Source organism: Idiotropiscis lumnitzeri, chromosome 11, assembly GCF_059441095.1.
Source record: "Idiotropiscis lumnitzeri isolate Australia: NSW breed Sydney's pygmy pipehorse chromosome 11, RoL_Ilum_1.0, whole genome shotgun sequence".
Taxonomy (NCBI): Eukaryota; Metazoa; Chordata; class Actinopteri; order Syngnathiformes; family Syngnathidae; genus Idiotropiscis; species Idiotropiscis lumnitzeri.
In genome coordinates, this window is record NC_142401.1 from 4,650,953 (window position 1) to 4,676,562 (window position 25,610).

At 41.9% G+C, this 25,610-nt stretch overlaps 3 protein-coding genes across 4 annotated transcripts in view; all 3 read left to right on the forward strand.

Moving 5' to 3' along the window:
• The first annotated feature begins 60 nt into the window (after window positions 1-60).
• On the forward strand, window positions 61-6,499 carry LOC148326916 (protein transport protein Sec61 subunit alpha-like 1). Its single transcript, XM_088309275.1, has 12 exons — window positions 61-373; window positions 1,112-1,179; window positions 1,275-1,340; window positions 1,434-1,512; window positions 1,992-2,123; window positions 2,212-2,321; window positions 3,274-3,427; window positions 3,508-3,668; window positions 4,714-4,911; window positions 5,006-5,197; window positions 5,285-5,361; window positions 5,542-6,499. Exons 1-12 carry the CDS (start codon window positions 367-369, stop codon window positions 5,726-5,728), a joined length of 1,431 nt encoding a protein of 476 aa, XP_088165401.1. The 5' UTR covers window positions 61-366; the 3' UTR covers window positions 5,729-6,499.
• A 613-nt stretch (window positions 6,500-7,112) lies between these two features.
• LOC148326917 (mitochondrial intermembrane space import and assembly protein 40-B-like) lies at window positions 7,113-8,470 on the forward strand. Of its 2 annotated transcripts, none has more exons than XM_088309006.1 (3): window positions 7,113-7,290; window positions 7,562-7,660; window positions 7,791-8,470. In XM_088309006.1, the coding sequence occupies exons 1-3, from the start codon at window positions 7,269-7,271 to the stop codon at window positions 8,120-8,122; spliced, it is 453 nt and encodes a 150-aa protein (XP_088165132.1). In that variant the 5' UTR covers window positions 7,113-7,268; the 3' UTR covers window positions 8,123-8,470. The 2 variants fall into 2 exon arrangements, with proteins under 2 accessions (XP_088165132.1, XP_088165133.1); XM_088309007.1 differs by having other exon boundaries at window positions 7,269-7,409.
• A 2,583-nt stretch (window positions 8,471-11,053) lies between these two features.
• dnah1 (dynein, axonemal, heavy chain 1) overlaps window positions 11,054-25,610 on the forward strand; it is a 29,351-nt gene continuing 14,794 nt past the window's right edge. The window contains exons 1-40 of the mRNA XM_088308871.1: window positions 11,054-11,233; window positions 11,318-11,390; window positions 12,152-12,326; window positions 12,450-12,585; window positions 12,676-12,808; window positions 12,872-13,012; window positions 13,329-13,584; window positions 13,691-13,848; window positions 13,920-14,131; window positions 14,207-14,505; window positions 15,468-15,618; window positions 15,715-15,908; window positions 15,979-16,204; window positions 16,302-16,421; window positions 16,498-16,580; window positions 16,901-17,042; window positions 17,242-17,397; window positions 17,492-17,690; window positions 17,798-18,051; window positions 18,202-18,414; window positions 18,502-18,666; window positions 19,054-19,175; window positions 19,430-19,535; window positions 19,621-19,800; window positions 19,866-20,006; window positions 20,080-20,243; window positions 20,323-20,436; window positions 20,599-20,787; window positions 20,942-21,047; window positions 21,250-21,363; window positions 21,427-21,576; window positions 21,948-22,034; window positions 22,109-22,295; window positions 23,234-23,325; window positions 23,392-23,546; window positions 23,624-23,801; window positions 24,418-24,612; window positions 24,691-24,810; window positions 25,041-25,199; window positions 25,312-25,416. Of these exons, the coding sequence (XP_088164997.1) occupies window positions 11,054-11,233; window positions 11,318-11,390; window positions 12,152-12,326; window positions 12,450-12,585; window positions 12,676-12,808; window positions 12,872-13,012; window positions 13,329-13,584; window positions 13,691-13,848; window positions 13,920-14,131; window positions 14,207-14,505; window positions 15,468-15,618; window positions 15,715-15,908; window positions 15,979-16,204; window positions 16,302-16,421; window positions 16,498-16,580; window positions 16,901-17,042; window positions 17,242-17,397; window positions 17,492-17,690; window positions 17,798-18,051; window positions 18,202-18,414; window positions 18,502-18,666; window positions 19,054-19,175; window positions 19,430-19,535; window positions 19,621-19,800; window positions 19,866-20,006; window positions 20,080-20,243; window positions 20,323-20,436; window positions 20,599-20,787; window positions 20,942-21,047; window positions 21,250-21,363; window positions 21,427-21,576; window positions 21,948-22,034; window positions 22,109-22,295; window positions 23,234-23,325; window positions 23,392-23,546; window positions 23,624-23,801; window positions 24,418-24,612; window positions 24,691-24,810; window positions 25,041-25,199; window positions 25,312-25,416 (6,330 nt within the window). The remainder of the gene's footprint in view (window positions 11,234-11,317; window positions 11,391-12,151; window positions 12,327-12,449; window positions 12,586-12,675; window positions 12,809-12,871; window positions 13,013-13,328; window positions 13,585-13,690; window positions 13,849-13,919; window positions 14,132-14,206; window positions 14,506-15,467; window positions 15,619-15,714; window positions 15,909-15,978; window positions 16,205-16,301; window positions 16,422-16,497; window positions 16,581-16,900; window positions 17,043-17,241; window positions 17,398-17,491; window positions 17,691-17,797; window positions 18,052-18,201; window positions 18,415-18,501; window positions 18,667-19,053; window positions 19,176-19,429; window positions 19,536-19,620; window positions 19,801-19,865; window positions 20,007-20,079; window positions 20,244-20,322; window positions 20,437-20,598; window positions 20,788-20,941; window positions 21,048-21,249; window positions 21,364-21,426; window positions 21,577-21,947; window positions 22,035-22,108; window positions 22,296-23,233; window positions 23,326-23,391; window positions 23,547-23,623; window positions 23,802-24,417; window positions 24,613-24,690; window positions 24,811-25,040; window positions 25,200-25,311; window positions 25,417-25,610) is intronic.

A 25,610-nucleotide genomic window follows, 5' to 3' on the forward strand; every position in this document is an offset into this window, starting at 1 on the left:
AAAGTGTTTACGATCAAGGCTAGATTTAGCGCGCCCTCTAGAGACCTGGCGACATCTCGACACAAACCCAATTTCAAATCCACAAAATATTACAAATCTTGCTTGTACATTTCAACTATATGTATGGCTTTAAATGTAATGTGCCAGCCCGTATGGTACAGTATAGCACAGGCGTTTTGCTTCCTTATTTTTTTTACTGAGTCGTGTGCGTACGAGCCGGAGAAGTGACGTGTGTTTAGCGGCTAGTGTGGTGACGTGTCTCTACTGTTCGCTCTTTTCTCAACGAGCTGCTGGATGGAGGCACACTAACTCAAAGCAACACGACAACTGGTAGCAGTAACTCAGCGGAGTCGGCCGAAGGATACCATGGGAAGTACGTGTGGATTCTTGCATTCTCCCCCCCAAATTGTCGATTGTCGTTCGGTGTGCAGGATAGGTTACGGTTGTTATGTTTAGCAATACTGAAATAGAAGGAAGGTGGTCGGCATGCTAATTGGCTAACCTTGGCTCTGTTGGTGGCAAGTAGACCTAGCTTACGCCCGAGCTAATTTGGAAGTTTTTAATCATATTGACATAAAGTTGCTTCAGAAACGAAACAATGCGTCACGATCCGGAGTAATTCCCAACGTCGCCCTTTTTATTGGACGACAGGATTTGCTGCTTTTAAGTCGTTTGCAAATCCATGTTTGTGATTGAATGCTAGTTAGCCAAACGCTAAAGTCTTGCAACGTTAAAATTGTAGTTAATATGAGTATTTCGTTTAACGTCAATTTGTCTACGGGCACCTGAAAATGATTCAATGATAAAATTGAATTCAGCTTCGTTGTGAGTTGGCTAGACATGACCACGTAAGCTTGTTCAGAACCAGCAAGCAATATCGTCTTAATGTTATTCTATCTTTTAAGTAGTTATTCGAATGAACGTTTCTTCTGACAGCAATTTAAAAAAAATGCAATTCCTGTAACATCTGGTTGCTGCCCATACAAGTAACATTTGGTTTGTGTGGCAGCCGCTGGCTTAGTGATGACGTAGCATGCATGGAAGTTCAGAAACGTATTGCAAACAGACCTGACTGTGGTTGTTTTTAATGTACTTTGTCATTCTTTTGCAGTTAAATTTTTAGAGGTCATCAAGCCGTTTTGTGCGGTCTTACCAGAAATTCAGAAACCAGAAAGAAAGGTAAGACAGTTGTAGATATGTTGCATGTTTGTTTAGTGCATATGCATGACTGTCACTGGCAATTATCACAATTTTTTTTTCCTTTTACCTCACAGATTCAGTTTAGAGAAAAAGTACTATGGACAGCCATAACACTTTTCATCTTCCTGGTGTGCTGCCAGGTGAGTTTCTTTCGTGTTCCGTAATCTCTAAATGTATGTATTTTGTGTCTTCTGTGTTTATGACACTTAAAGGTTTCTGTCCCTTAAAACTAGATTCCTCTTTTTGGCATCATGTCATCGGATTCCGCAGATCCCTTCTACTGGATGAGGGTCATTCTGGCTTCCAACAGAGGTGCCTGGTTTGACTTTCCCATTGGGCATCATGGTCACTTAGTGGTTAACACATCCGTCTTGCAATTCTGGAATTTGGGGTTTGAATTTCAGATCCGTCCCTCCTGTTTTCCCAGAACTTGTGTGTTTTCAACAAATACTACGGCTTCCTCCCACATTTCCAAAATGTTTTTCATGTAATTGTGAGCGTGAATGTGTTTTAGATTTGAATAATATTTCAATATGGTTCCTACAATTGGCTGGCAATCACTCCATGATATACCCATCCACCTCTCACACATCGACAAGGCTAGATTCACTAGAACCCTAATGAGAACACGTGCTATGCAAAATAATGAACTTCATCATCCATTCAAGACCAACAACTTTTTATCAGTTGTGACGCAGTCTCATTATCTTGTGTGGTGGGTCAAAGGCTGCCAGTGTTATGGCTGAGTGTGTGGCTCACGGTCTTCTTGCTGACTGCATTTATGTCTTCAGGTACTCTGATGGAGCTGGGTATCTCGCCCATCGTCACGTCGGGCCTCATCATGCAGCTCCTTGCCGGCGCCAAGATTATTGAGGTGGGAGACACTCCCAAGGACCGCGCTCTCTTCAATGGCGCCCAGAAACGTACGTCTTTTTCGTGAGCTATTTTTACCACAAAATCTTTGATGTTAATAAATTTAGAGTGACTAAATATTCACATGCGTTGTTGCAGTGTTTGGAATGATCATCACCATCGGGCAGGCGATCGTATATGTCATGACTGGCATGTATGGGGACCCTTCAGAGATGGGTGCTGGAATATGCTTACTCATCATCATCCAGGTGAATACTAATAATGTCCATTACCTGAAATCTGCTCACACCGGAAACATTTTAAGAATGCTTTGCAGCTTACAGGCAACACCTATCATTTAGTCGAGATTGTAAGAGTAAAGGAAAAATGTTTTACAATGGTTAGGTAACACTTATGTGCAGATCTGTCATTCAAATCTGAATGGGAAACATAACCGGGTCACCAAACTTATATAAAGTGAGGGCTATGTCTTGAGTACGTCAGTTTTATTCACATTTTTTAAATAACCAATGTTATTAATAATTAATGAGATTCAGCGATGCGGGCGCACGCATCATAAGGCTTGCTCTCGATAATTCCTCTGGCCGACTGTAAATTTTAATTAGAGATGGCTTCTGTGTCCTGTAATGTGTTTTTGGACCCAATTAGAAAATTGTCCTTACCCCCAGAGCACTTTTTTTTTTTTTTTTTTTTAATTTATTCATTTTTTTATTTTAATTTTTTTCAGTTTGAGCTATAAAAGCTTGTCATGCCTAACCCGTAATTCATGAATATTGGTAAATATATTACTACATTACATATTGTATTATAGTTACTATATTATTATTTTGTAAATTGATATATTGTTACGACATCTTAGCGTAAAACCTATAAACACACCTGAGGTCTTAACTTGTGCCGATGCACACATCTTTCTTGCGTCATTCAAAACTGACACAGGGACACACACCCAAAAAAAATTGTACAAGTTTGACCACATGTAGCAAAACTTGATTCGGCACTGGAATTTTGTTACTTCGAAATTAAATCTGGTTACTACTACTCAGGTTTTTTCTCTTCACTCTCCTTATTGAGGCTACTACTTGGAATAAGGGTTGCAAAAAAAAAAAGCAACTTGAAAGGTTCCACCGTGTTGACTTTGTTTTAGGCTATGTGTAAGTATACAGGCCGCGTTTGCTGAAACCGTCTTTGTTTGTTCAGCTCTTCGTTGCAGGTCTGATCGTTCTGCTGCTCGATGAGCTGCTCCAGAAAGGCTACGGTCTGGGCTCCGGTATCTCTCTCTTTATTGCCACCAACATTTGTGAGACCATCGTCTGGAAGGCCTTCAGCCCCACCACCGTCAACACTGGGAGAGGTTTGGCTTCTGTTCCTTCTCACCACGAGTGCACTTCAAATGTGCGCACTGTATTGCAATTTATCCTCTCGTCTGTGCAGGAACTGAGTTTGAGGGTGCCATTATCGCCCTCTTTCATCTGTTGGCCACTCGCACGGACAAGGTGCGAGCCCTGCGAGAAGCCTTCTACAGGCAAAACCTGCCCAACCTCATGAACCTCATCGCCACCGTCTTTGTGTTCGCCGTGGTCATATACTTCCAGGTAAGCACAGAGAGTGTGATTCGTCTTCAGTTGCGCTTGGTCAATCAGCATCTTAATTAGTGGTCCAGTTTTATGTAAACTGCGGCGAAGTTGGACGTTAGCTGAGCGCCACTAATTGTGTTTTGTGGGTTAATACTGAGTTTAGGCAAAGTTTTGGAAGCACCAAATATTGTGGGTACAGTTGTATTTTAAAATTGTGTTTTGCAGTGTAGCATTTAGATTCATGGTTCATTCATACATCTTGCAACACAGATCATTTCATTGGATGCTGATTGATTGATTTAAAAACATATTCAAGATGGGATTAAAAAAAAAAAAAAGGTGGGAAGGATCCGGTCTAACTTTCTAGTACCATTATAACGTGCTTGTCATTGAAGCCATAAAAAGTTCCAAATAGTAGAATTCATACCTTTGTAGTACAATAAACCGCTCTTGTATGTTGTCATTGCAATTATGTACATGTGCACAACAATAAATTAGAAAATTGTTGAAAACTTAATTAATTTCTGAAGCTCTATTTAAGCACGTTAAGTAGACTAGACAGAAAGAAATATTTCATCTCAGCCAACGTAATTGCCAAATCGACCACCTCAAAAAATTATATTACACCAGAAAAGTAGGAATTGGCCTTCTGAAAACATTTTTTTATTGTTTATTGAATCCCTATAGTGTGGCAAAACCTGGATACAATAAATAAAATCAATCTCACCTCATTATACATTTGCAGGTAAAAACAGAAATGAACAAACTTCTTGCATATTCAAAGAATTAGATACAAATGTAGACGTAGGTATATTTTTCATAGAATTACAGCCTTTTTTTTTTTTGAGTGGTGTTAAAAACCAAAGGATCAATGTCAGTCAGCACTTCAGTAATTTGTGAACTAGTCCAGTATATTTCTGCCAGTAAAACAAGAATTGGAAAGATTTCTTATGGTAGCAGAGGCAATTTACGGTCTAAGAATAATTTACCCTGTAAAAACTAGTGCAGTGTCTTGTCTTTGCTAAATGTTATTAAACATTGAACGTGTTGCTGACCTCATCAGGGCTTCAGGGTGGACCTCCCCATCAAGTCAGCGCGCTATCGCGGCCAATACAACACCTACCCCATCAAATTGTTCTACACCTCCAACATCCCCATCATCCTGCAGTCGGCCTTGGTCTCCAATCTCTACGTCATCTCCCAAATGTTGTCAACGCGCTTCAGTGGAAACTTCCTGGTTAACCTCCTGGGAACGTGGTCTGTAAGTGGAAGAGTGCCTTCACACATCCCTGAAGGTCTGCGGTCCAAATCGGAAAGTCCTACGTCAAATTTGATTTCTTATCTTATTCACGTAGGACACATCGACTGGTGGACCAGCTCGAGCCTACCCAGTGGGTGGCCTCTGTTACTACTTGTCACCTCCGGAGTCCTTCGGTTCTGTTCTGGATGACCCGGTCCACGCTGTCATCTACATTGTCTTCATGCTCGGCTCTTGTGCCTTCTTCTCCAAGACCTGGATTGAGGTTTCGGGATCCTCTGCCAAAGATGTACGTGTTGTGTGCATGTGTGCGACGTAACTTTTTATTTGGAGTTGTTTTTTTCACTTTCTTTCGTCTGTGTTCGGTGTTTGTCAGGTGGCTAAGCAGCTGAAAGAGCAGCAGATGGTGATGAGGGGACACAGAGAGACTTCCATGGTGCATGAGCTAAACAGGTACAGAGCAGCTTTTGGGATGGATGGATGAGAAGGGCGAGGGCAAGAGAGAGAGAGAGACAGAGTTATGTCTGTGTGTGGTTGCTCGTGGATTGGTATGACATCTATCCTCCGTGATAACTGTTTGTCATAGGTAAGTTGAGACAGAATTATATTTGAATGTTTCCCCCCTTCTTGCAGGTACATCCCTACCGCTGCTGCCTTTGGTGGCCTTTGTATAGGAGGCCTATCTGTCATGGCTGACTTCCTGGGCGCCATTGGTTCTGGTACAGGAATCCTCTTGGCTGTGACCATCATCTACCAGTACTTTGAGATCTTTGTGAAAGAGCAAAGTGAAGTGGGAAGCATGGGAGCGCTGCTCTTCTAGAAAATGCCAAGTCCATGATATACAGCTCCTCCATATCGTGTCACTCTTTTGCGTTCCGTCTTACTTTTTATTTTTTGGGGCGGGGTGGGCAATTTGCACAATCAGTTTAGTTTGTATCCGGGATAGATTTGTTTTCCACCTTTTGTCTCTCTGGCATTGTCAAGAGAGTTATTTTATTTTCTCCCTGCTATGAGCTTAGTATTTGCTCGGGCTATTTCTCCCGCTGGTAACCATCCACAGGGGGCCTGAGTGCCCACCAACTGTTTCATCAAATGAAGAATCCCTCAACGCACGCCAGTGTGCGTGGTGCTGTCTTAGACTCACCTTGGGCATTTTTCCACTCAGAACACTACGACAAAACGCAAATTTCAAGCATTAGGACGTGTTAAAGGAAAGCCATTTCAGCAGTCATGCTCGGGTTTTCATGGGAATTTGTTTGCGGGATGTGACGAGTATGAACAAAATGTACTTTTTGTTATCTGGGCGAGATGCCCACATTTACTTTTATGTTTGTATTCTCAATGATGGACTGTTCATATTCACTCTGGTCTTATGTAGGACACAGGATGTTTGTCCTATATCTCTGGCTGGTAACGTTAAGTGATAGTCTGCACTGTCTTGCTCTTGAATTCCCAGACTGAATCGCTGCACAAAACTGCCTGGGTGGTCAGTAAGAGGGTGGGTTTGATATGGACGCAAAGGGGGGTTCATTTTGGTTTTTACTCTTATGTAACAGACATAATTGTGTTATTAAAATGTTTTTTTTTCCAACGGTTGGAAATTATTTGCTTTTATTGAAAGTTTTTTAGCTGTCTTACTTTCTAACAAATATAAAAGTAAAGTAGCTTTTATGGTAATATTTATATTGTATATCAAACAATAAAATTCGAACAGTTAACACTTATTCAAGGTCCCAAGTCTGCACACACAGCACAAAAGGACAAAGACGTTTGCAGGTTAAGCGGTTTGAATAAATGATGCGTGTTCGATGAAAACCGATTCTGCATGCTTCCTAATTCGGTTACATTTCGGTTAAGGAAACCGTCTGAAAAGGCAGCCCGGCTTTTTAAACGCAATGTACAAGTTATTGTTCATCGTTTAAATTACATTGTATAATCGTATTTGTGACAATACGAAATGCAAGAAAGGAATTAGAGAAAATACAAACCAAATTTAGGTGTTTGCTTTAAATGTGCTATTATTCTGCAGCTTTCCCGTGAAACATGAAACGTTGAATAAAAAGGGGATTTAATTTTGTACATTGATTAAGAAAATTGCTGTCATTCCATAACAATGTTTGTAGGAAACACTTAGCCCAAATAAAAAAGTCTATATTTATAAAGTATATCAAACCACATAAGCGAGAGAACCAATATGACGTCACCAAAGACGTCATCACCCTGCGCCGCTGTATGAGGAGGTTAGGTCAAGAAGTTGAGTCTTGTCCGATGAAATCCTCTCCTTTGTTGAGTCTTTTCTCTCACGCTGGCTATCTTTCACTGCGGCGGACGAGGTAGGACGGACGCAAAGAGTGGCAGATATGTCTTACTGCAGGCAAGAAGGTAAAAAGGTTGACCGTTCATTCATTTGAGCGCGTGTCTTCAATGTCACCGTGCTGCTGTCATGCTAAGCTAATTTTCTACTGCCACCTGACTCACTGACTGGGATATGCTACTGACTAGTACGTGGCAGGAGTTCTACTGGAGTGTCGGTTTGCTGCTCTCGTTTGACATGTGCTGTCATGTTATGTTAAGCTCTTAAAGCAATTATCTGCATACATTCGATTAGTGGTGCTAGTTCTTTTAAATGAGTTATTTGACGTTGTGTTTCCAGGTAAAGATCGCATTATCTTTGTGACCAAGGAGGACCATGAGGCCCCCAGCAACGCCGAGCTGATTGCAGACGATCCACATGACCCATATGAGGAGCAAGGTTCGCAATTTAATATAAACGGAGCGCTTCGGTTTTCTGTTAGACCACTGGGCCGCTACACGTTTGTGGAACAAGTGAGACACGTTGCTCCACTTGCCTAATGCTCCTGTGTGTTTTTGTGCTTCTGTAGGGCTCATCTTGCCCAACGGTGACATCAATTGGAACTGCCCGTGCCTCGGCGGCATGGCCAGCGGACCTTGTGGTTCTCAATTCAAAGAAGCATTCTCATGCTTCCACTACAGTAAGGAGGAGGCAAAAGGGTCCGAATGCATCGACCACTTCCGTAACATGCAGGAGTGCATGCAGAGGTACCCTGAGCTCTATCCTCAGGAGGAAGACAAAGAAAGCTCCAATGAGGCGGAGGCGAACGCTGCTTCGGACTCAACCGAGGACCCTCCCTTCTCGCCTCAAACAGACTCTGTACCAATAAGCTCACTGACAGATAACCAGACTGCCAGCTAAAATCAAAAGTCAATCCACAGGCTCTTAACTCTCTGTGTGCAAGCGCTGTGCTGCACTTTGTTGCATAGATTGATGCCCTTTAGTTATTAAAACCACTAAAGGAGGCCTGCATGTACTGTGGTGGCTTTCATGGGCAGCAACAGACAGTGACTTGAAGCAGAAACATATCTGGTATGGTGGTGGTGATTATGCACAACCATTCCTGGAAGGTCCCGTGGACCTTCGTCTAATTCTACTTGTTTGATTTTTTTTCTACCATTCTAACATCACAGCTCTAAGAACAACTATGGTTCTATACTGCCTTACATGCTATTTATAGACAATAAAAAAAAAATCTTTGCGATTGTATTTGTCAAGCATTCAAGTGTGTTCTCTTGTGGAATAAAAGGGATCTAAATGTTTTTAATTAACATTTCCAACTGTTTTTGTGCTCGTTAATGTTGGACCTGATCATTGAAAACTATCTACTTGGTCACCAGCTGAAAGATTATTTGGAAAATATTCAACTTGCCCTTGTTGCATTTCTTTTGCTGAAAGAAAAAACAATACAAAACAGAAACAATAACATGGTGGATGACTGGTTAGCACAGTGGCCTCACATTGCAGAGGTCGTGGGTTCGATTCCGGCTTCGGCATTCCTGTGTGGATTTTGCATGTTCTCCCCGTGCCTGCGTGGGTTTTCTCCGGGTGTTCCGGTTTCCTCTCACATTACAAAAACATGCATGGCAGGTTAATTGGCCACCCTTAGGTATTATTGTGAGCACTGATGGTTGTTCCGTCTATATGTGCCCTGCGATTGGATGGCAGCCAGTTTAGGGTGTACCCCGCCGGCTGGGATAGGCTCCAGCACCTCCTGTAGGAGAAGCGGTTCAGATAATGGATCACCTGCTAGCTAATGTTAGCTTAATAGCATGCTATGCATTTCACTGTCAAATAGGCACAGCGGAGCCATAAATCAACGTTAAAGAAAGTCAATCAGCAGTCTTTTTCTCACATTAACTGCAGTCTGAATTTGCTTTGGAAGCAATTTAATTCAGGTGACATCTTGAAACGCTTGGGACTGCAGCGGTAGAGGAAAAAGGCTAGAAATGTTAATTTATGCCATTATGATTCATTTACATATAGGCCTAATTGTTTATTTAGAATGAGAATAGTTTGTAAAGGCAATTTATTGTCGTACATACAATAAAATACAATACAACTTTATTCATATAGCGCATTTCAACAGCTGGAGCAGTAACGCGTGTCAGTGCGCAGAAAGCATCAACAATTTGCTTTTTATTGGATGCTCTATTCAAATGCCAAGAATGTTCTACTTTTCCCACCATAATCGTTGATCATAATTGAGTATAAGCGTATGGCGTTTTCGAATTTTCTCCTCGTACGGCGCGCTTCCGAGCTGCAGCCGGCAGGGCGTCACGTGACTCCATCTCCACGACAACCGTTGTCGCGTGCAAGTTTACCTGCAGGCGCAGGCAAACTGAGATTTCCAAAGTTGAATGAGTGGAGGAGTGTCGGAGATGTTTCTTTACAGGGGTTGGTAGGATGAAGGCCATCTACGCGAACATTCGCTCGTGCTGTCTTCAAAATTGCGGACGAAGTCCAGTTTTAAATCAACCGATGCCCAGATTGTAATCGTCTTGTTCGCTTTTCTCCCGAGAGAGATCAACGCTCATTGTCACTGCAGGTATGCTCTTCGTTTTAAGTGTGCCAAAATATTCTGACAATGACAGTTGTTAACGTTTGGCTGCATTTTTTAATATACGCTAATTAAAAATTTCATCAAATCAAAATGATATTGAAAATAAGACCTACTGCACTGATGGCTTCAAATAGACTTTATGTTCAGTTTTTATTGCCACCTTCACAGATTGCTTACTGAGAATTGTTTCAAGTGGTTGTCGTTAGTTGAGCAGAATCGGAAGACAGTTTAGGCACCAACATTTTTAAAATACGACCATTCATTTTCATTTAACTCGAGCATAGCATATTTTTGTCTTGAATGATGTGTGGCGCGACGTTTACGACGACAAAGCGCCTTCACAAACCGTGACGTCATCAGTCCCCGCATCAGCAGTCAGGGAAGATTTTAAAAGAAACTCTCGGAGCTCCGTTTAGGGTGGCCAAACAAAGGCTGACGCCCACAAAAAAGCCCGAAAGAAGAATATACAGAGGACATTGGCGTGTATTGTCGTTTGCTATTTTGGCGGCTTTACTTACTTTCGAAATTACATCATTGAGCTACCTGCGTCGACACATCCATCGAACGTCATCAACCTGCTCCACGTCTGAGGAGTTAGTTGCTCTAAATTAACACCAAAAATAAGGTACAGTATGTCACTTCATTGTGGTGTTGCCAAAGGTATGCTTTCACCAAGTAATTAACAACTCAATTCAAGATATCGAGCTACACCACCGGTGTCAAACTCAAGGCCAGAGGGCAGGATCTGGCCCGTCACATCATTTTATGTGGCCCGCTAAAGCAAATTATGGAATCAAGTTCATGTTTCTTGCCAAGATCCCAAAAATAAAAATTGTCTTGTTCAGGATTTGCAAACCTTTTTATTTTTGTTGTTGTTATTACCAAGCCCCTTTTTAAAGTAACGGTAATATTTGACAGTTTGATGCGTCATCTCGGTTTCACAATGTCAAAATGTGAACGTCGTGATGAAGTCGTCTGTTTAAATACACATTTGAAATGAACCAGGAAATATATGGGATAATTCATGGCTCAATCGCCTTCTGATAATTTTGTCGTTCAGCTCTTTACTTAAAAAGTACTAAAACGCTAAACAGTTGAAGATAAACATTCCAAAGTTCAGCGAAAATCAAATTAAGACTCACTGCAAGTTTCTTGTATCATCACCCGATCGCTCTTCTGACCTCACACCTTCTTGTTGACCTTTTGTTCATTCACAAGATATTTGGGTGATGGAGGGGAAACGCTTACCTGGTTTTGGGACATTTGGGCCCCATTCGTCCCAAGCGACTTCAAAAGACGACAGGCAATCTGTTCAAAGTAACAGACACATGCTGCCACCAGTCAGAAAAGGTCCGATGAATAAACAGAAAGGCCTCTACTCGGACGTCTTCACCACTTTAAGGTTTAAGGTAAAACTACACCCAAAATGTAAAATTGCTGTTAAATTCTTTGAGTGTTACTGTGTTAATTCCTGAGCTTTGTTTACTGATTAGACTCGTGCGGAGGAAGCAGACAGCCAAGAGCGGCTGTTCACCCCTGACTTGAGTGATTACGATGATTCAGAGGGTAAGAAACCTTTAAAGGTCAGGGACGTGCAATTAAAAATTGAAGCCAAGATATAGGATATCATAATGTACAACAGGCATTATAAATACAGTCCTAAATATTTTGTCGGTTTTGTCCATGTTTGTGTCCATAGGTTATCATCAGCAATCAAAGTAACTACAAGTAGAATTTTCTAGCAAAAATGTCGTTTGTTTTTGTCTCAGTCAATTCACATACCATAAATGAGCTTTTGGGGTTTGATTTTAAATATATTTACGATTTATTTTGGTAATGCTGTACGCTTGGTCAGAAGAAGAAAGATCAAACTGTTGTTTGAGAATTGTAGTTAACTTTATTTCACGATACTTTGTATTTAATCTTGCACTCGACAAATACTCCATATAAAAAAACTAATACTAAAACAAACAAAAAACGAATTAAAAAATGAAGTATTTTCCACCCAAAAATAAAGCAAACTAATAAACCTGCTTTGGAAATTTATAAAAACTGACTGAAAAAAATAGTCAGAATAAAAATAGACAAATAAAAATAAACCCAAAAAAATATGAAAAATCCCAAACTATTACAACCCAAATGGTGTTAAAAATGCGAATTTTAAAACACGTCATTTCAATGTGTGAAATTCCTTGTGTATGGTTAAAAATGAGTAAAGCCGCACAAGTTAAATTGAATTAAAGCATTCATCCAAATAATCGAACGTGTCCGTTTAGAGAATGGCTCCCAACAATATGCTTTGCTTTACTCTTCATTTGTTTCTTTAGACACAAGCTCAAAGTCTCCGTTTGCCAAATACAAGTTTGATGACAAGGAATATTATGGCAGCTTTTCAAAGCAACTGCTCACTTCTTACTTCAACCGTGGTGGAGATACTCCCAAAGTCCAGATGCCCTACAAAACCGTTCCGGGCAGAAGCCCTCGCGATTTAACCAAAGAGAGGTACGTACTCCTCTTCTCTCACCGTGAAAATATCGTCGCTCCTCACCAGAAAATCGGCGTGAATATTTTCATTGAGGTTGTATTTGCAACCTGTCGTGAAACAAAACATCTTCTCCACCAAAGGTGTCGAAGAGAATATTTGAAGATTGATTTTGAAAAGCTCCTGGCGGCCAAAAAAATTGACTCGAATCTTCTGATGCCACGTTGCCTGGACAACAATGACGAGCAACTGACTGTATCGCCTTATCTTCCGCTTGAGGTGAGCCTCCTGGAGTAGGCCACAACATTTTGCCATCTTGACTTATTGATATATTTTTCCGTGTCTTCTTTTCAAACGTTTCGCTCGTAGATATTTGACAATGTGGAGTTTGACTGCCGTACTGCAGAAGACTGGCTGGTTCTGGGTAAAACTGAAGGTTCGCCTTGCAGGAAGCCAATTCCGGCGAAAGCATTACTGCCAACAGATGACTCAGTCTGGTTTGGTAAGAAAAAAAAAAAATGCGAAAAAAAATCGTGAGCTGATTGAATTTCATCTCTGTCGCCAGAAAATGGCCAACCTCCCCCATCGTTGGAGTATAGCTGGCATTTGGTGGGAGTTCTGGACTACAATAGGGAGAAATGTCAGTACTTGGTCGAAAAGGTTTTCCCAAACAGCAAGCTCAAAGAAGGAGAAAGGAATTGCCCTGGTAATTTCATTTGTACGTGGAGTACCGTATTTTTCAGTCTATAAGGCGCACTTAATCTAATTTTCTAAAAAATTGACAATGAGCCTCGTAATCAATCGGGTTCGCCTTATGAATGGATTAAGTGGGGTGAAGTTTGACTTATTTGCTTTTTTGTTTCCCTTAATGTGCAGTGATGCGCCTTATATGCGGAAATCTCCCCCAAAACTGTCTGTACCTTATACTCCGGTGTGCCTTATGATCCGAAAAATACGGCACACAGCCAGCCTTGGATTTTCCCATGAAGAGCCGTTTGCATGTTTCCCTCACTGTTGTTCAGATGTGAACTGCCTCCAAACGGGCAATCGGCACTGGATTCCCAGAATCAGGCTGTTGTTCAGTGCCGAGGACCCCCGCATCTTCGTCCAACGGATCCAGTTTGCCATGCACCTCAGAGCCACCTCCGAGGCCCTCATCCTCTACAACTTGACCGTGGACTGCATGCCGATCTGGGATGAAACGCCGTCCATCGATCCGCATTGTCTGCATCGTATCAAAAGACGAGCTCTCTCGGGTTCTGGCCTCAAATTGGATATGTACGTCGTCCCGCAGCCTTTTGTTTTTATTTATTTGTCTTTTAAACGGCTGTTTGGTATACGACGGGGTTTATCAATGTTCTGACAACTTTATATTTCTATGCAGTGTTAAAACATGTGTAGAGGGACTGGCCAAGGAGGTAAAACTGGAATACGACCGTACGATGAATCGCTTCATCTTGGATAAAAGTGTGACGAGCCACCCGCAGGAGTTCTCGCACATCATGCTACCACAGAAGGAACCCGAGCGCGTGCTACTCAAAGGTACAAGTGGAGTTTGGAATTTCAAATTTGGGCTGATACTCATGCCACTGAGCTGCTTTTCCTTTTTGCAGGCTGTGTGACAGTCCCTGCCTTTGACTACAAGAAGAACCAAGCTGCTTTCTTCACCAAGTCCATGCTGACGGAACCGAAAGTGATCTGCACCTTATCGGAAATAAGGTCTGAGTGCAACAAACTCGCAACGATGAAACTGTTCAACGTCTCCTTAACCAAACCGTTGCGGCTGGATGAGTTTGAAGCTAACCAGGCCCAAATGCAAACTCAGGTAATTGAATTCTCAACGTTAAAAACGGCGTCGGACAAAAGCGTCACTCGAACAATGCTTTGAACTGTTTTTCAGATAAGCTTGTTTCTCCGGGAAGCGTGGATGCTCACTGTGACTTACAGTCTCCGACACAACCTGGAAACGATCGGCAAAGGCGCGTACAACATGAACGAGACTCACTGGGGTATGCACAAAGTTTCCAAGCTGAATAAGCTGCTGGCGGTGGTGCACTACAACCTGCAGGACACTCTGCGCAACCTTGTGGAGGAGTCGCTGCTCGGCCTGAGCAAGCTGATTTTGGACGCTTGCTGTAGTGTGCTCACATGCCCTGATGACCTGGTGTGGGGAGATGACTGCATCACGAGCCCCTACAAGTAAGGGAATTCACACAGTCTTAACTCATTCACAACCAGCTGAATAAAAAAAAAAAAAGAGGATTTTTGACGTCTTTAGCCGTCAATGGCAGTCAACGAGTTAACTCACGGTATTTGTAAACAACTACTACTGAAAGTGTAAAAAAAGGGGGGTTGTTAGTGTTCTACCTTGGACTGCATTATTATTTGTGTAGAGGATGATTTTTTAAATGTAGAAGTGTGGATTGAAGGTCTCTAATGGTGGAGTGCAAAAATGGGGAATTTAAATGCCACAAATTTTCATCTGTGCTGCTCGGGTGGCACAACGGACAACGTATTTTCTAACCAGATGCATGGCCAACATGCTATTTTAAATGTAGACAAAATACGTGCATTTGTGGAAAATGTGGCCTTAATATATTTTTTTTCATAAAAATATAAATAAATCTATACTCCTACGTCAACAAGAGTGTTTCGAGCAAATAACAAAAGAAGCACATAGAGTTTTTTTCCCCAGTGCTAAGGGCTCTCTAGAATAAAAAATACTATTCAAGGATGGCACAAAACTATTGAACAAGAATATGACATTAAGAGCAAGAACACATTTTTTTCGCCCATAAAAATCAACTCACTTGAAATTTAAATATTATCGAGTTACGGTTTTTGTCCTGCATATCATTTCAAATTTGCAAGAATTATGCCCACTCATGTTATTGTATGGGGCAGTGTAAGCCCAACTAAGACATGTCTGCCATCTAGTGGCGGTGGGCGATATTACAACTTAAAACATCCGCCTATTTCTAGTTCATCACCTGCAGATCTGCTTATTGTGGACTTTTTTTTGTCATTTTCAAAATTGTAATTCTCGGTGTACCGTGGGAAACATATTAAATGGTACATATATCATTTCGACTGAGCATTTTTTTACCTTTATAGATTTAACGGGCTTCTATTCTGAATTTGATGTCTTTGTTTTGATGCAGGCCAAAGAACAAGCCTCTGTTCCTGCTGGATTTAGTTTTGAATGAGACCGGCGTCTATTACAGTACACCTCTGGAGAATTTCGAGACCTCTATCTTAAACCTGTTCAACGAGGGCATTCTGGTCACACACAATATACCAATGCTTGATAAGGTAATGACAAATATTCTTGTACTGCCACAATAATTGTTTATTTTTTTTAAAATAAGTTGTCGGTGTTGACATGAGTGTCTCTTCTGCTTGTTCCAGTTTTTAATGAAGAGCCTGTTATTTGGTGACGATCCTGTGCTGGAGTCAGTGCATCTTTGTGAACCCAAAATATCCCAGTTGAGAGAGAAAATCTGCACGGCTCTCAAGAAAGCGATCATACCCCTCAAGGCTTACGCTGCGGAATATACCAAATACATTGAGCTGTACACCTTAGACGTAGAAGTACACTTTGTGTAAGTAATTGTGTTGGAACAACCCCCCTGGCGATGGCGTTAATCAGACCAAGACTTTGTTTTTTTGCAGATCCGGTAGCGATGACGAGAAGACATCCAAGGTCGTGAAGATGGAAGTGGAACAGCATCTCAAAGAGAAGGAAACGCTCCAAAGCTCCCTGCCATCCTCCATCATCATCGGTGCGTTTATTGTACATGTCGAAGGAGTGCGTCAGAATCTCATCAACAAAAAAAAGGCTTTAGCCGTTGCAACTTTGGAGCACCATGCTGACAAGCTGAGACGGCAAGTGGAAGATGTAAGTTATGTGTTGGAAAATGTTTTAGGAATTTCAACACATTTGGAAGTGGCTTCTTGGAAATGAGACGTACTTAAGTCGCTTTGTGCGCGTTCAGGAATGTGATGAGTTCAGCACAATCGGTCACACGCTGAGCGACCGTCCCAGCTCCATTGAGGACCTGACAGAGAAGAGAGACTGGATGAAACAAATCCCAGACCAGCTCAAGACTTGCAAGGTGATCATTTTTTTTTACGTGTAATTTGTCCCATAAATATTACTTTTATAATAATCTTATTTTTTTTCCCACTCAGGAACGTGTTTCAAAGATTTTGGCAGAATATGAACTATTTGAAGAATTTTTCTGCCCTTTATCAAATGAGGATTTTATTAAAAAGTAAGTTTGCTTTTTTTTTTAATCATACATATATATATATATATATATATACATATACATATATATATACATATACATATATATATATATATAATATTTTTTATATATATATTTTTTATATTTTCATATCTTTATATTTTTTGTATTATTTTGCTGATGCCCGTGTGACTGTTTCAGTTCTACGTCACTAAAAAGTACATTTGAGTATTTGATCAGAGCTGGGCACTTTGACCCTTTTCTGTCGAAAATATTATGATATATATTTGGAATTAATAAATGATCATTTTCTGAGGTATAAAAATTTCATTTTACTGTTCCAGATGGCGAGCTATTGAGTGGCCCCAAAAGATAATCAGACAGATCGATGACGTGACCGCCCACCTTGTTGAAGAAGAGGAGCGCTTCCAGAAGGTCCAGTTTGCCGACCAGGACATCTTTGAGCAGCGCATCGAAGCTGTCGCGGTCTGCTCAGCCGTCTGATTTGTTTAAACATCTGCAACAGCTGTCATTATGTCATCATCATTTGAGTTTTTTGTTATTTTGTCTTTCTTTAAATTTAGTGGCTGATCTCAAAGCATTACCACACTTGCCTGATATTGGTCACCTTGAAACTACTTTTATAATTCTAATTCGGCGAAAATCACCTCTTCTGTCTTCACAGTTGATGGTTGGAAAGTTCACAGGTTTCGCAAATGTTGACCATGCGACTGAGATGGCCAACGAGGTGAAGCGTGCGAGCAAGGAACTAAAAGAGTGTCAGAGTTTGGCGCAAACCTACAACACCAGAGAACGCTTGTTTGGTACTCCTGTCACAAACGTGAGAAAAGGAACATGCGTAAACCCGAATAAACTGGGTCGTCGACATCCAGCGTAGTCATACGGTTTGACTCACTTGAATTTGTTTGCATCAGTATGATCGTCTGCACAAAATGGCGAAGCAGTTCCAGCCATTCTATGATCTCTGGACCACCATCTACGATTGGACCCATCGGCACGAGAGCTGGCTCAATGATCCGCTGACCTCTATTGACCCTGAGCTGCTTGAGCGCAATGTTACAGGAGCCCTGGACACCATGAATAAATGTATCAAACAGTTCAAGGACAACCCCGGTGAGTAACCGCCATAACTATTCAAACTTGATGAAGTGTGCTTGTCACTGACCTAATTTGTCGCTTTTTTTTTAAACTTGTTTACTCTTTACTACCCGCTGTTGTAGATTGCAAAATGGTGGCATCTTTAATCCGCTCCAGGATTGAGGAATTCCGTCCCCATGTTCCTCTGGTTCAGGGTCTGAGGAACCCAGGCATGAGAATGCACCACTGGGAAGCACTTTCCGAAACCATTCAGATAAAAGTTGTGCCCAAAGCCAAACTGACCTTGTCCCGCTGTTTGGAACTTGGCCTACAGAACCACATGGATGCCATCGCGCAGGTGGCTGAGACAGCCGGGAAAGAGTACACCATCGAACAGGTAACGTCGTTACCTAAAATGGCGATTCTCGCATTTGAGAGCGAGTGGGATGCGTCTGCAAATGGGCGAATTTTCTTTTTTTTTTTAAACACGGCTGGCTAATTCATATTTTTCCGAACATGAACATTGTCTATCTGTCACCTCATCCAGGCCTTGCATAAGATGAAAGCAGAGTGGTCGGCAATTCTCTTTGACCTGATGCCGTACAAGGAAACGGGCACTTACATCCTGAAGAGTCCCGATGAAGCGTTACAGCTGCTCGACGACCATATTGTCATGACTCAAAGCATGTCCTTCTCACCCTATAAGAAGGCGTTTGAAGCCGATATCAACAAGTGGGAGAGCAAACTCCGAACAACTCAAGTGAGCGAACATGTTTGTTTTAAGGTGCCGGGTGGATCGCTAGCTGACTACTCATGTTGCGCTACTGCCCTCTTGTGGCGCTTGCAGGATGTGCTCGAGGAGTGGCTGCTATGTCAGGGTTCTTGGCTCTACCTGGAGCCCATCTTCAGCTCGGATGATATCAATGAACAATTGCCTGTGGAGGGAATGAGATACCAACAAATGGAGGAAATATGGAAGAGAATTATGAAAGGTGCTTATGATAACCCAAAGGTCAGTTTGAATAGAAACAAGGTGACGTGATTTGTAGGGCTGGGTATCGATTCAAATGTAAAAAATTGATTTGATTCCATACACAAAGGCCCGATTAGATTAATTTCGTATGGAAGGCATTCTCAGAAGAACCGATGCTGCAATTAGTACAAACTGCTTGCTCTAACTCGGTGTATTAGTAAAAAATATTAATATTTACATTAATAATTGAAGACAACAAAAAGATGTTATTGAAAGTCTCGATATATGATTTTTTGAATCACGCTCAGGCTATGAAAAGGAAAATTGATTGAAATCAAGTTTTTTTAAGATATACTCTGTTATTTAGAGCTCATTAATTATAAAGCTCAATAAAAATAGTAATTGTATTTTCTTATCTATCTCCAGATAATTGAATTTTGCCCTGGTCCTCACCTCCTTGACAAATTGAAAAAATGCAACGTCCTCTTAGAACAGGTGCAAAAGGGCCTGAGCGAATACTTGGAGATAAAACGAAATGCCTTCCCCAGGTAAGCTCTCAAAATGTGCAAAAATGTACGTTTGAAACCATGACAGGCATTTTCTCCCATTTTTTTTCCCTCCTCGTGTTTATCGAACGACCACCTCATTAAAGTTGAGTGGTCTAAGAAATTGATTTAGTACACCAAAAAAAAAAAAAAAGACCCAAGGGACACTACTGTATTAAATATTCAACTTATTTGCAGAGTGACTTGTGTCAAAGATGATTAGCTCAACATAACATTCAATAAATATTTGTTTGCAGGTTCTACTTCCTGTCCGATGATGAGCTTCTGGAGATTCTGTCACAGACCAAAGATGCCACTGCCGTACAGCCACACTTGCGCAAATGCTTTGAGAATATTGCACGGGTTGGTGTTTCTTTTTATTTTTATTTTTTTAAATCAAATTGAATGCCTGCAAACACATTTTGAGACCGTTACTGTTGCTCCTCAGCTTAAATTCCAGGCGGATCTGCTGATCACGCATATGTACTCCGGAGAAGGCGAGGAAGTAAAGCTTGCCGTGACCGTTATGCCCTCTGGGAATGTGGAAGACTGGTTGAGGTTGGTGGAAAAATCCATGACGGCTACAGTCAGGGATTACATCGATCGGTCGCTCAAAGTTTACCCAGAGGTGCGTGAGTTTAACTTGAAAGTTCTGGAATCTATTCTCGCTCCGCACGTTTCTCGGCGTTGCAGAAACCTCGCGAAGAGTGGGTTTTATCGTGGCCCGGGCAAGTGGTGATAGCCGGCTGCCAGGTCTACTGGACTGCGGAGGTGTCCGAGGCTTTGGAGCTGGGGGACTTGGCCGAGCGGCTTTTTCCTCAACTGCAGGAACAGGTGCCAAAAATGTTTTCAACTGTAGAATGCTGCATGCTTATATTTTCGCGTTATCATTTTTTTGGGGGCGTAGCTTGGTAACCTGGTGCACCTGGTGAGAGGAGGCGTATCCAAAATGCAACGAGCCGTGCTGTCCGCGCTCATTGTCATTGAGGTGCACGCGAAAGATGTGGCTGGCAAGCTGGTCGAGCTGGCGGTGTCCAGCGTCAACGATTTTGAGTGGATTAGTCAGCTCAGGTTCTTCTGCTTCACACACTCGTCATGTCAGTCCGTCGCCTGTGCACTATCGGCACATTCACGTATGCATACTTTGTAGATATTACTGGGCCAGAGAGGACTTGTACATCCGAGCAGTGAATGCAGAATTTTTGTATGGATATGAGTACCTTGGAAACTCCGGACGACTGGTCATCACCCCACTCACAGACAAGTATGCTTTTTACGAATGAGGATTTTATTTTTGTCGTGCCAAATCTAGGGCTGCGTTTAAAAAAAAAAAAAAAAAAAAATGAAATTTTGATTTTAACTCATTCACTGCCAAACAGCACCAACGCAATAATTTCAATTCTTTTTTCCCGCCTGCCTCTCTCAGATGCTACTTGACCCTAACAGGCGCCCTTCACCTCAAGTTCGGGGGAGCTCCTGCCGGTCCAGCAGGCACCGGCAAAACAGAAACCACAAAAGATCTGGGAAAGGCTCTCGCCATCCAAACGGTCGTTTTCAACTGCTCCGACCAGCTGGATTTCATGGCGATGGGCAAGTTCCTCAAAGGCTTGGCCAGGTAGGTGTTGGTGCCTCTATTTTTACTCCGACTTGTCCGTGATGTAAACACGACCCGCACTGCAGATGGGAAACAAGAGTGGAAAATATCTTTTGGGACACCAATCCTGGAACTTTTGTCATACGATGTAAAGATGTCTTGGCTGTTTTTGCAGCTCCGGTGCCTGGGCATGTTTTGATGAGTTTAATCGTATTGATGTGGAGGTGTTGTCGGTGGTGGCTCAACAGATCACCACCATACAAAAGGCTCAACAACAAAGGGTGAGGTGCTGCATGATTGGAACCCGACACTAAATGCATACTGTGTTTTATTGAAATATTAGCAGTGTTGTCCTAAAATATATTTGTAAAATATTAGCAGGCTTTTTGGGAGGAAACTTTTCAAGTTTTGCTTTCATATTTCCCGCATTAACTGTGAGTCGTGGGTGTCCTCAACAAGTTCTTACATATTTTGTGTTTTTAGGCAGAGAGGTTTGTTTTTGAAGGCTCTGAGATCCCGCTTGTCCCCTCTTGTGCTGTATTCATCACCATGAATCCTGGTTATGCCGGCCGCACGGAGTTACCTGACAATCTCAAGGTTTGAAACGCCAGATAAAATTTCAACATTCCGTCAGACAAATGTCACGATCCGTTCTTCTAGGCCCTGTTTCGTCCGGTGGCCATGATGGTGCCGAACTTTGCCATGATCGCTGAGATCTCACTCTACTCGTTTGGCTTCAGCGATGCCAAAGTTCTCTCTCAGAAAATCACCAGCACTTTCACGCTCTCCTCTGAACAACTTAGCTCTCAGGTGAGGATAGAGGAGAGAAAGCGCTAGATTTATTTAGACAAATGACTCTGGCCCCGTGTCAGATTAACATTGCCGGTGTTTCAGAATCTCTTTGGTCGTTTACATTTTGTTATGTTAATTTAGAATACAACCATCAATACTCACACAAGTCAGCTATGGTATACTTAAGCACTCCATCAAAAATACTTTTCATCTTTGATTGGTCAGTGTCAGTGAGGTTCTAATCTTACTATTAATTCTTTTGTTTGCAGTTTGCAGCAGTAGTAGAATTGCATTGCGATGTGTATTTCATATTTAGTTTCTCTTATGTTGCTACATAAGGTAAAAAGGAACGGATCTCTTCGTAACAACTTGCTTCGTCCTATGTTCAGGATCACTATGATTTCGGAATGAGATCTGTGAAGTCTGTAATCTCAGCTGCCGGAAATTTAAAGCGAGAAAATCCCAACATGAATGAGGTTTGCTGCTTTCATTGATTTCCCGTGTATGAAGTCTAATGAGTAGTGCTAACCAATTATTTGCTCACTCGCAGGAATTGATTTGCCTGAGGGCCATCAAGGATGTCAACGTGCCGAAATTTTTACGAGACGACCTGAAGCTCTTCAACGGCATCGTGTCCGACCTTTTCCCAAAGACAAAACAGGAGCCGATCGACTATGGCACGCTTGAGGAATCTATGCGTAATATATGTACTAAGATGAACCTCAAAGATGTCGATGGTTAGTTTATTTAGTGAATTCACATCAGTGGTCCCCAACCCTTTTTTTTTATACAAGTCCATAACTTTTGTAGACCAGCAAACGGCATTGAAAGGGCGGCGGCGGAGCAGGCACGTGTTGCTAATGCTAACAACTAGCTGCAAGCCAGCCTTTAACCCCGGAGACTTGTGTCGTGTCCTTCAATGGCGGCGTAATTAACTAGCGGTTTGTTATCATCCTAAATTAGCGACTGAATATGACTTCGGGATGGCGTTGTGTCGATGCTGGTGGCAACTGTCTTGTCAATTAAAACTGCGATAAAGCAAGCCGAAACGTCGAAAACGGAAGTCAAGTTGGGAGTTACGCCACCACGAGAGCCAACTTCAAAGTAAAAGTCTACTAAGGCTATTGCATTGGCATTAATGACTTATTGTATTATTTGTGGAGCTGTATTTTGAAGTTAGCCATGTGAAGGCGGCGTATTCGTTGAGTATGTTTGCAACTTCATTGACGTGTCCGACTGGGACAGGATATATAAAAATGAATCCTTTCTCATGAACTTGAGGACTCGTTTCACTTCAAGTTGCCCAAATGCTCTCATACATGCGATTTACATGATCCATGTGTGCTTTCAACTTCTTCTCCTGCAATTATAGGTATTGCAGACTAATCATGTTGCCTTCATGTGGCATTTATTTTTTCAGTTTCTTTTTTTACGTGGTGAAAAAAAGAATCACGGGTCAAAGATGATCCATTGCACCACTAGTCAGGAGTGCATCATAGATGGATGTAACGGAGAGAAATCTGTCACTTTTTAGCCTTAAATAATAAATAACCCAGAATTTTTTTTTTATCCGTGCGGCCCGGTCCAAAGTGACCCGCCACCCGGCAGTTGTAGACCTCTGATTTAGATGTCATGTGACCTGGCGCGTGTTGACAGTTATCGCCTGTGATTGCAGAATACATCGGTAAGTGTATTCAACTGTATGAGACAACTGTGGTCAGACACGGCCTCATGTTGGTGGGACCCTCTGGATCAGGTAAAACCAAGGTGAGTCTTTATGTGCGATGTGTTTTCCAGAGTCATGCAGTTAAGCGTTATCATGTCGCGTTTTAGTGCTATGAAGTTCTCGGTGCAGCCATAACGGCTCTAAAGGGTGAGCCCTCTGTCAGTGGTGATTTGTATGAGGCTGTTCAGACATATGTGCTCAACCCCAAGTCGATCACGATGGGTCAGCTTTACGGCGAGTATGACTTGCTCACACATGAGTGGTAAGTGTCGCTCGTCTTGACCGAGCCCACAAAAGACAAGACAGATGAGAAATGACATTTGACCCCAATCATTTTAGGACAGATGGCATCCTCTCGTCTTTAATCCGGATGGGTACATCAGTTATGGACAATGATAAAAAGTGGTACATGTTCGACGGTCCAGTCGATGCCGTCTGGATTGAGAACATGAACACCGTGTTGGATGACAACAAAAAACTTTGCCTGAGCTCCGGAGAAATCATCAAGCTCACTGAGGTAGGGCGAACTTTAACTTTCCATTTCCTCGTTTCCATATCTAATTAGTTTCTTCCCCTTTTACTTCATTGAATCCTTTCAAACCTACCTTTGTACTTTTCTTCTTTCATTTTAGCTTCCCAAACATTGGCATTGGATGCAGACGTGCTAACCACTCAAGGATAGCACTGCACATTTTCGTTGTTATTATTTTTCCTTCTCTATTCCTTTCTTTTGTTTTGACTTACCAAATTGTCATTCGTTCCTTTTTTTTTTTTTTTTTTTCTTACTTTTTTCCGGTTTCCTTCCCAAATACAAAAACAGTCTGTACTCATCCATCCTCCCAGAAACGATACAATGAGCACAAAAAATAAATGTTCCCACTATGAACCTGGTGTGAGGTCACATGGTCATGTCAAAGGAGGAAGTAAACCCGCCCCCAAAATATTTGTAATAATTTGTTGTATTTGCCTTCACTAGTCTAAACATTGCATTCTGTGGTTTTTTTTTGGGTCATGTTGAGAGGAATGAATTTAGTTTTTCAGTCAAAGTGAACAGAACATGAAACCACAATTTTCAAATTAACACATGCACTTCAGATGAATGACCCCCGGCACCGTCCTTGGACTCATTTCAGTGCATGACCATGATGTTTGAGGTGCAGGACTTGGCGGTGGCGTCGCCAGCTACAGTGTCTCGCTGTGGTATGATCTACCTCGAGCCCAGCATTTTGGGCCTGCTTCCCTTTACAGAGTGTTGGCTCCGGCTAGTCCCCAAAGTCATGAGACCATTCACAGAGGAGCTCGCGTCCTTGTTTGAACGATTCCTACAGGTGAGCGTGAAAAAAAAAAAAATCACGATGCTTATGTACAGTAAGCGCTTTATCTTTCTTTTCATTCTGTCGCCACAGGATGCTGTCAATTTTATTCGTGCGTCAGTAAAGGAGGTCATCACATCATTGGATAGCAATCTGACATGTAGCCTTCTCAAACTTATGGACTGCTTCTTCATGCCGTTCAACTTTAGTGAGGTTTGTGTGTGTGGAAATATTCCTTGGCGTTTTTGATTAACCTCCACGTTCCAAAATCAAAAATCGCTTTAGTGGATATTTTTGACATGTCAATATTGATTTGATTGTTCTGGTGATGCATGGCATTTTAGTGATTCTCGCAAAACTTTTGGTTTTTTTTGCTGCATGTTTATCATTCGCTGTGTTTTGTGTAACGCCCCACCAATCATAAATCCTTGCTTGTCTCGTAGGAAGACAAACCACCACCCCGAAATAAACTCGATCGCGTGGAGGAGCTGATTGAGCCGTGGTTCATTTTCTCCCTGGTATGGAGTGTCGGTGCCACAGGAGATGGACCGAGTGGCCAGCGCTTCAGTGCCTGGCTCAAAAACAAGATGTCACAAGAAAAGGTCATGCCACAACTCCTTTTCTTTCTTTTTTTTTTTTTTTTTTTGCATCAGTGACCCAATATTTAGCAGACTGATGGTGTTTTCAATGAGTGTGAATGTGTGTTTCCTTCAGATTAATTTATGTTTCCCAGAAGAAGGCTTGGTCTATGACTACAGGCTGGATGATGCAGGCATAAGTCGCTGGAAAGAAGAAGAGGAAGACAAAAAGGACAGAAAGGTAGACGGCTCTGCAAAGATTGGAGGGATTCAGTCATTTCTTTGCTCGAATATTTTTTTCCCCCATTTCCTCCATTTATTTCATTGATTTATAAAAGAAGACATGTTTTCTGATCTAGAATGAAATGGAGCGGAATGCAGACAAAATCAAATTTTATCTGCCCGTTTCTATTCATAATCAAGTTACATAAGAAA

Coding starts and splice junctions, on each gene's coding strand:
- LOC148326916 (XM_088309275.1), top strand. Junction 1,341..1,433: donor TCTTCCTGGTGTGCTGCCAG/GTGAGTTTCTTT, acceptor CCTTAAAACTAG/ATTCCTCTTTTTGGCATCAT. Junction 2,322..3,273: donor GCTTACTCATCATCATCCAG/GTGAATACTAAT, acceptor TTGTTTGTTCAG/CTCTTCGTTGCAGGTCTGAT.
- LOC148326917 (XM_088309006.1), top strand. CDS start 7,269: ATGTCTTACTGCAGGCAAGAAG. Junction 7,291..7,561: donor GTCTTACTGCAGGCAAGAAG/GTAAAAAGGTTG, acceptor TTGTGTTTCCAG/GTAAAGATCGCATTATCTTT. Junction 7,661..7,790: donor TGACCCATATGAGGAGCAAG/GTTCGCAATTTA, acceptor GTGCTTCTGTAG/GGCTCATCTTGCCCAACGGT.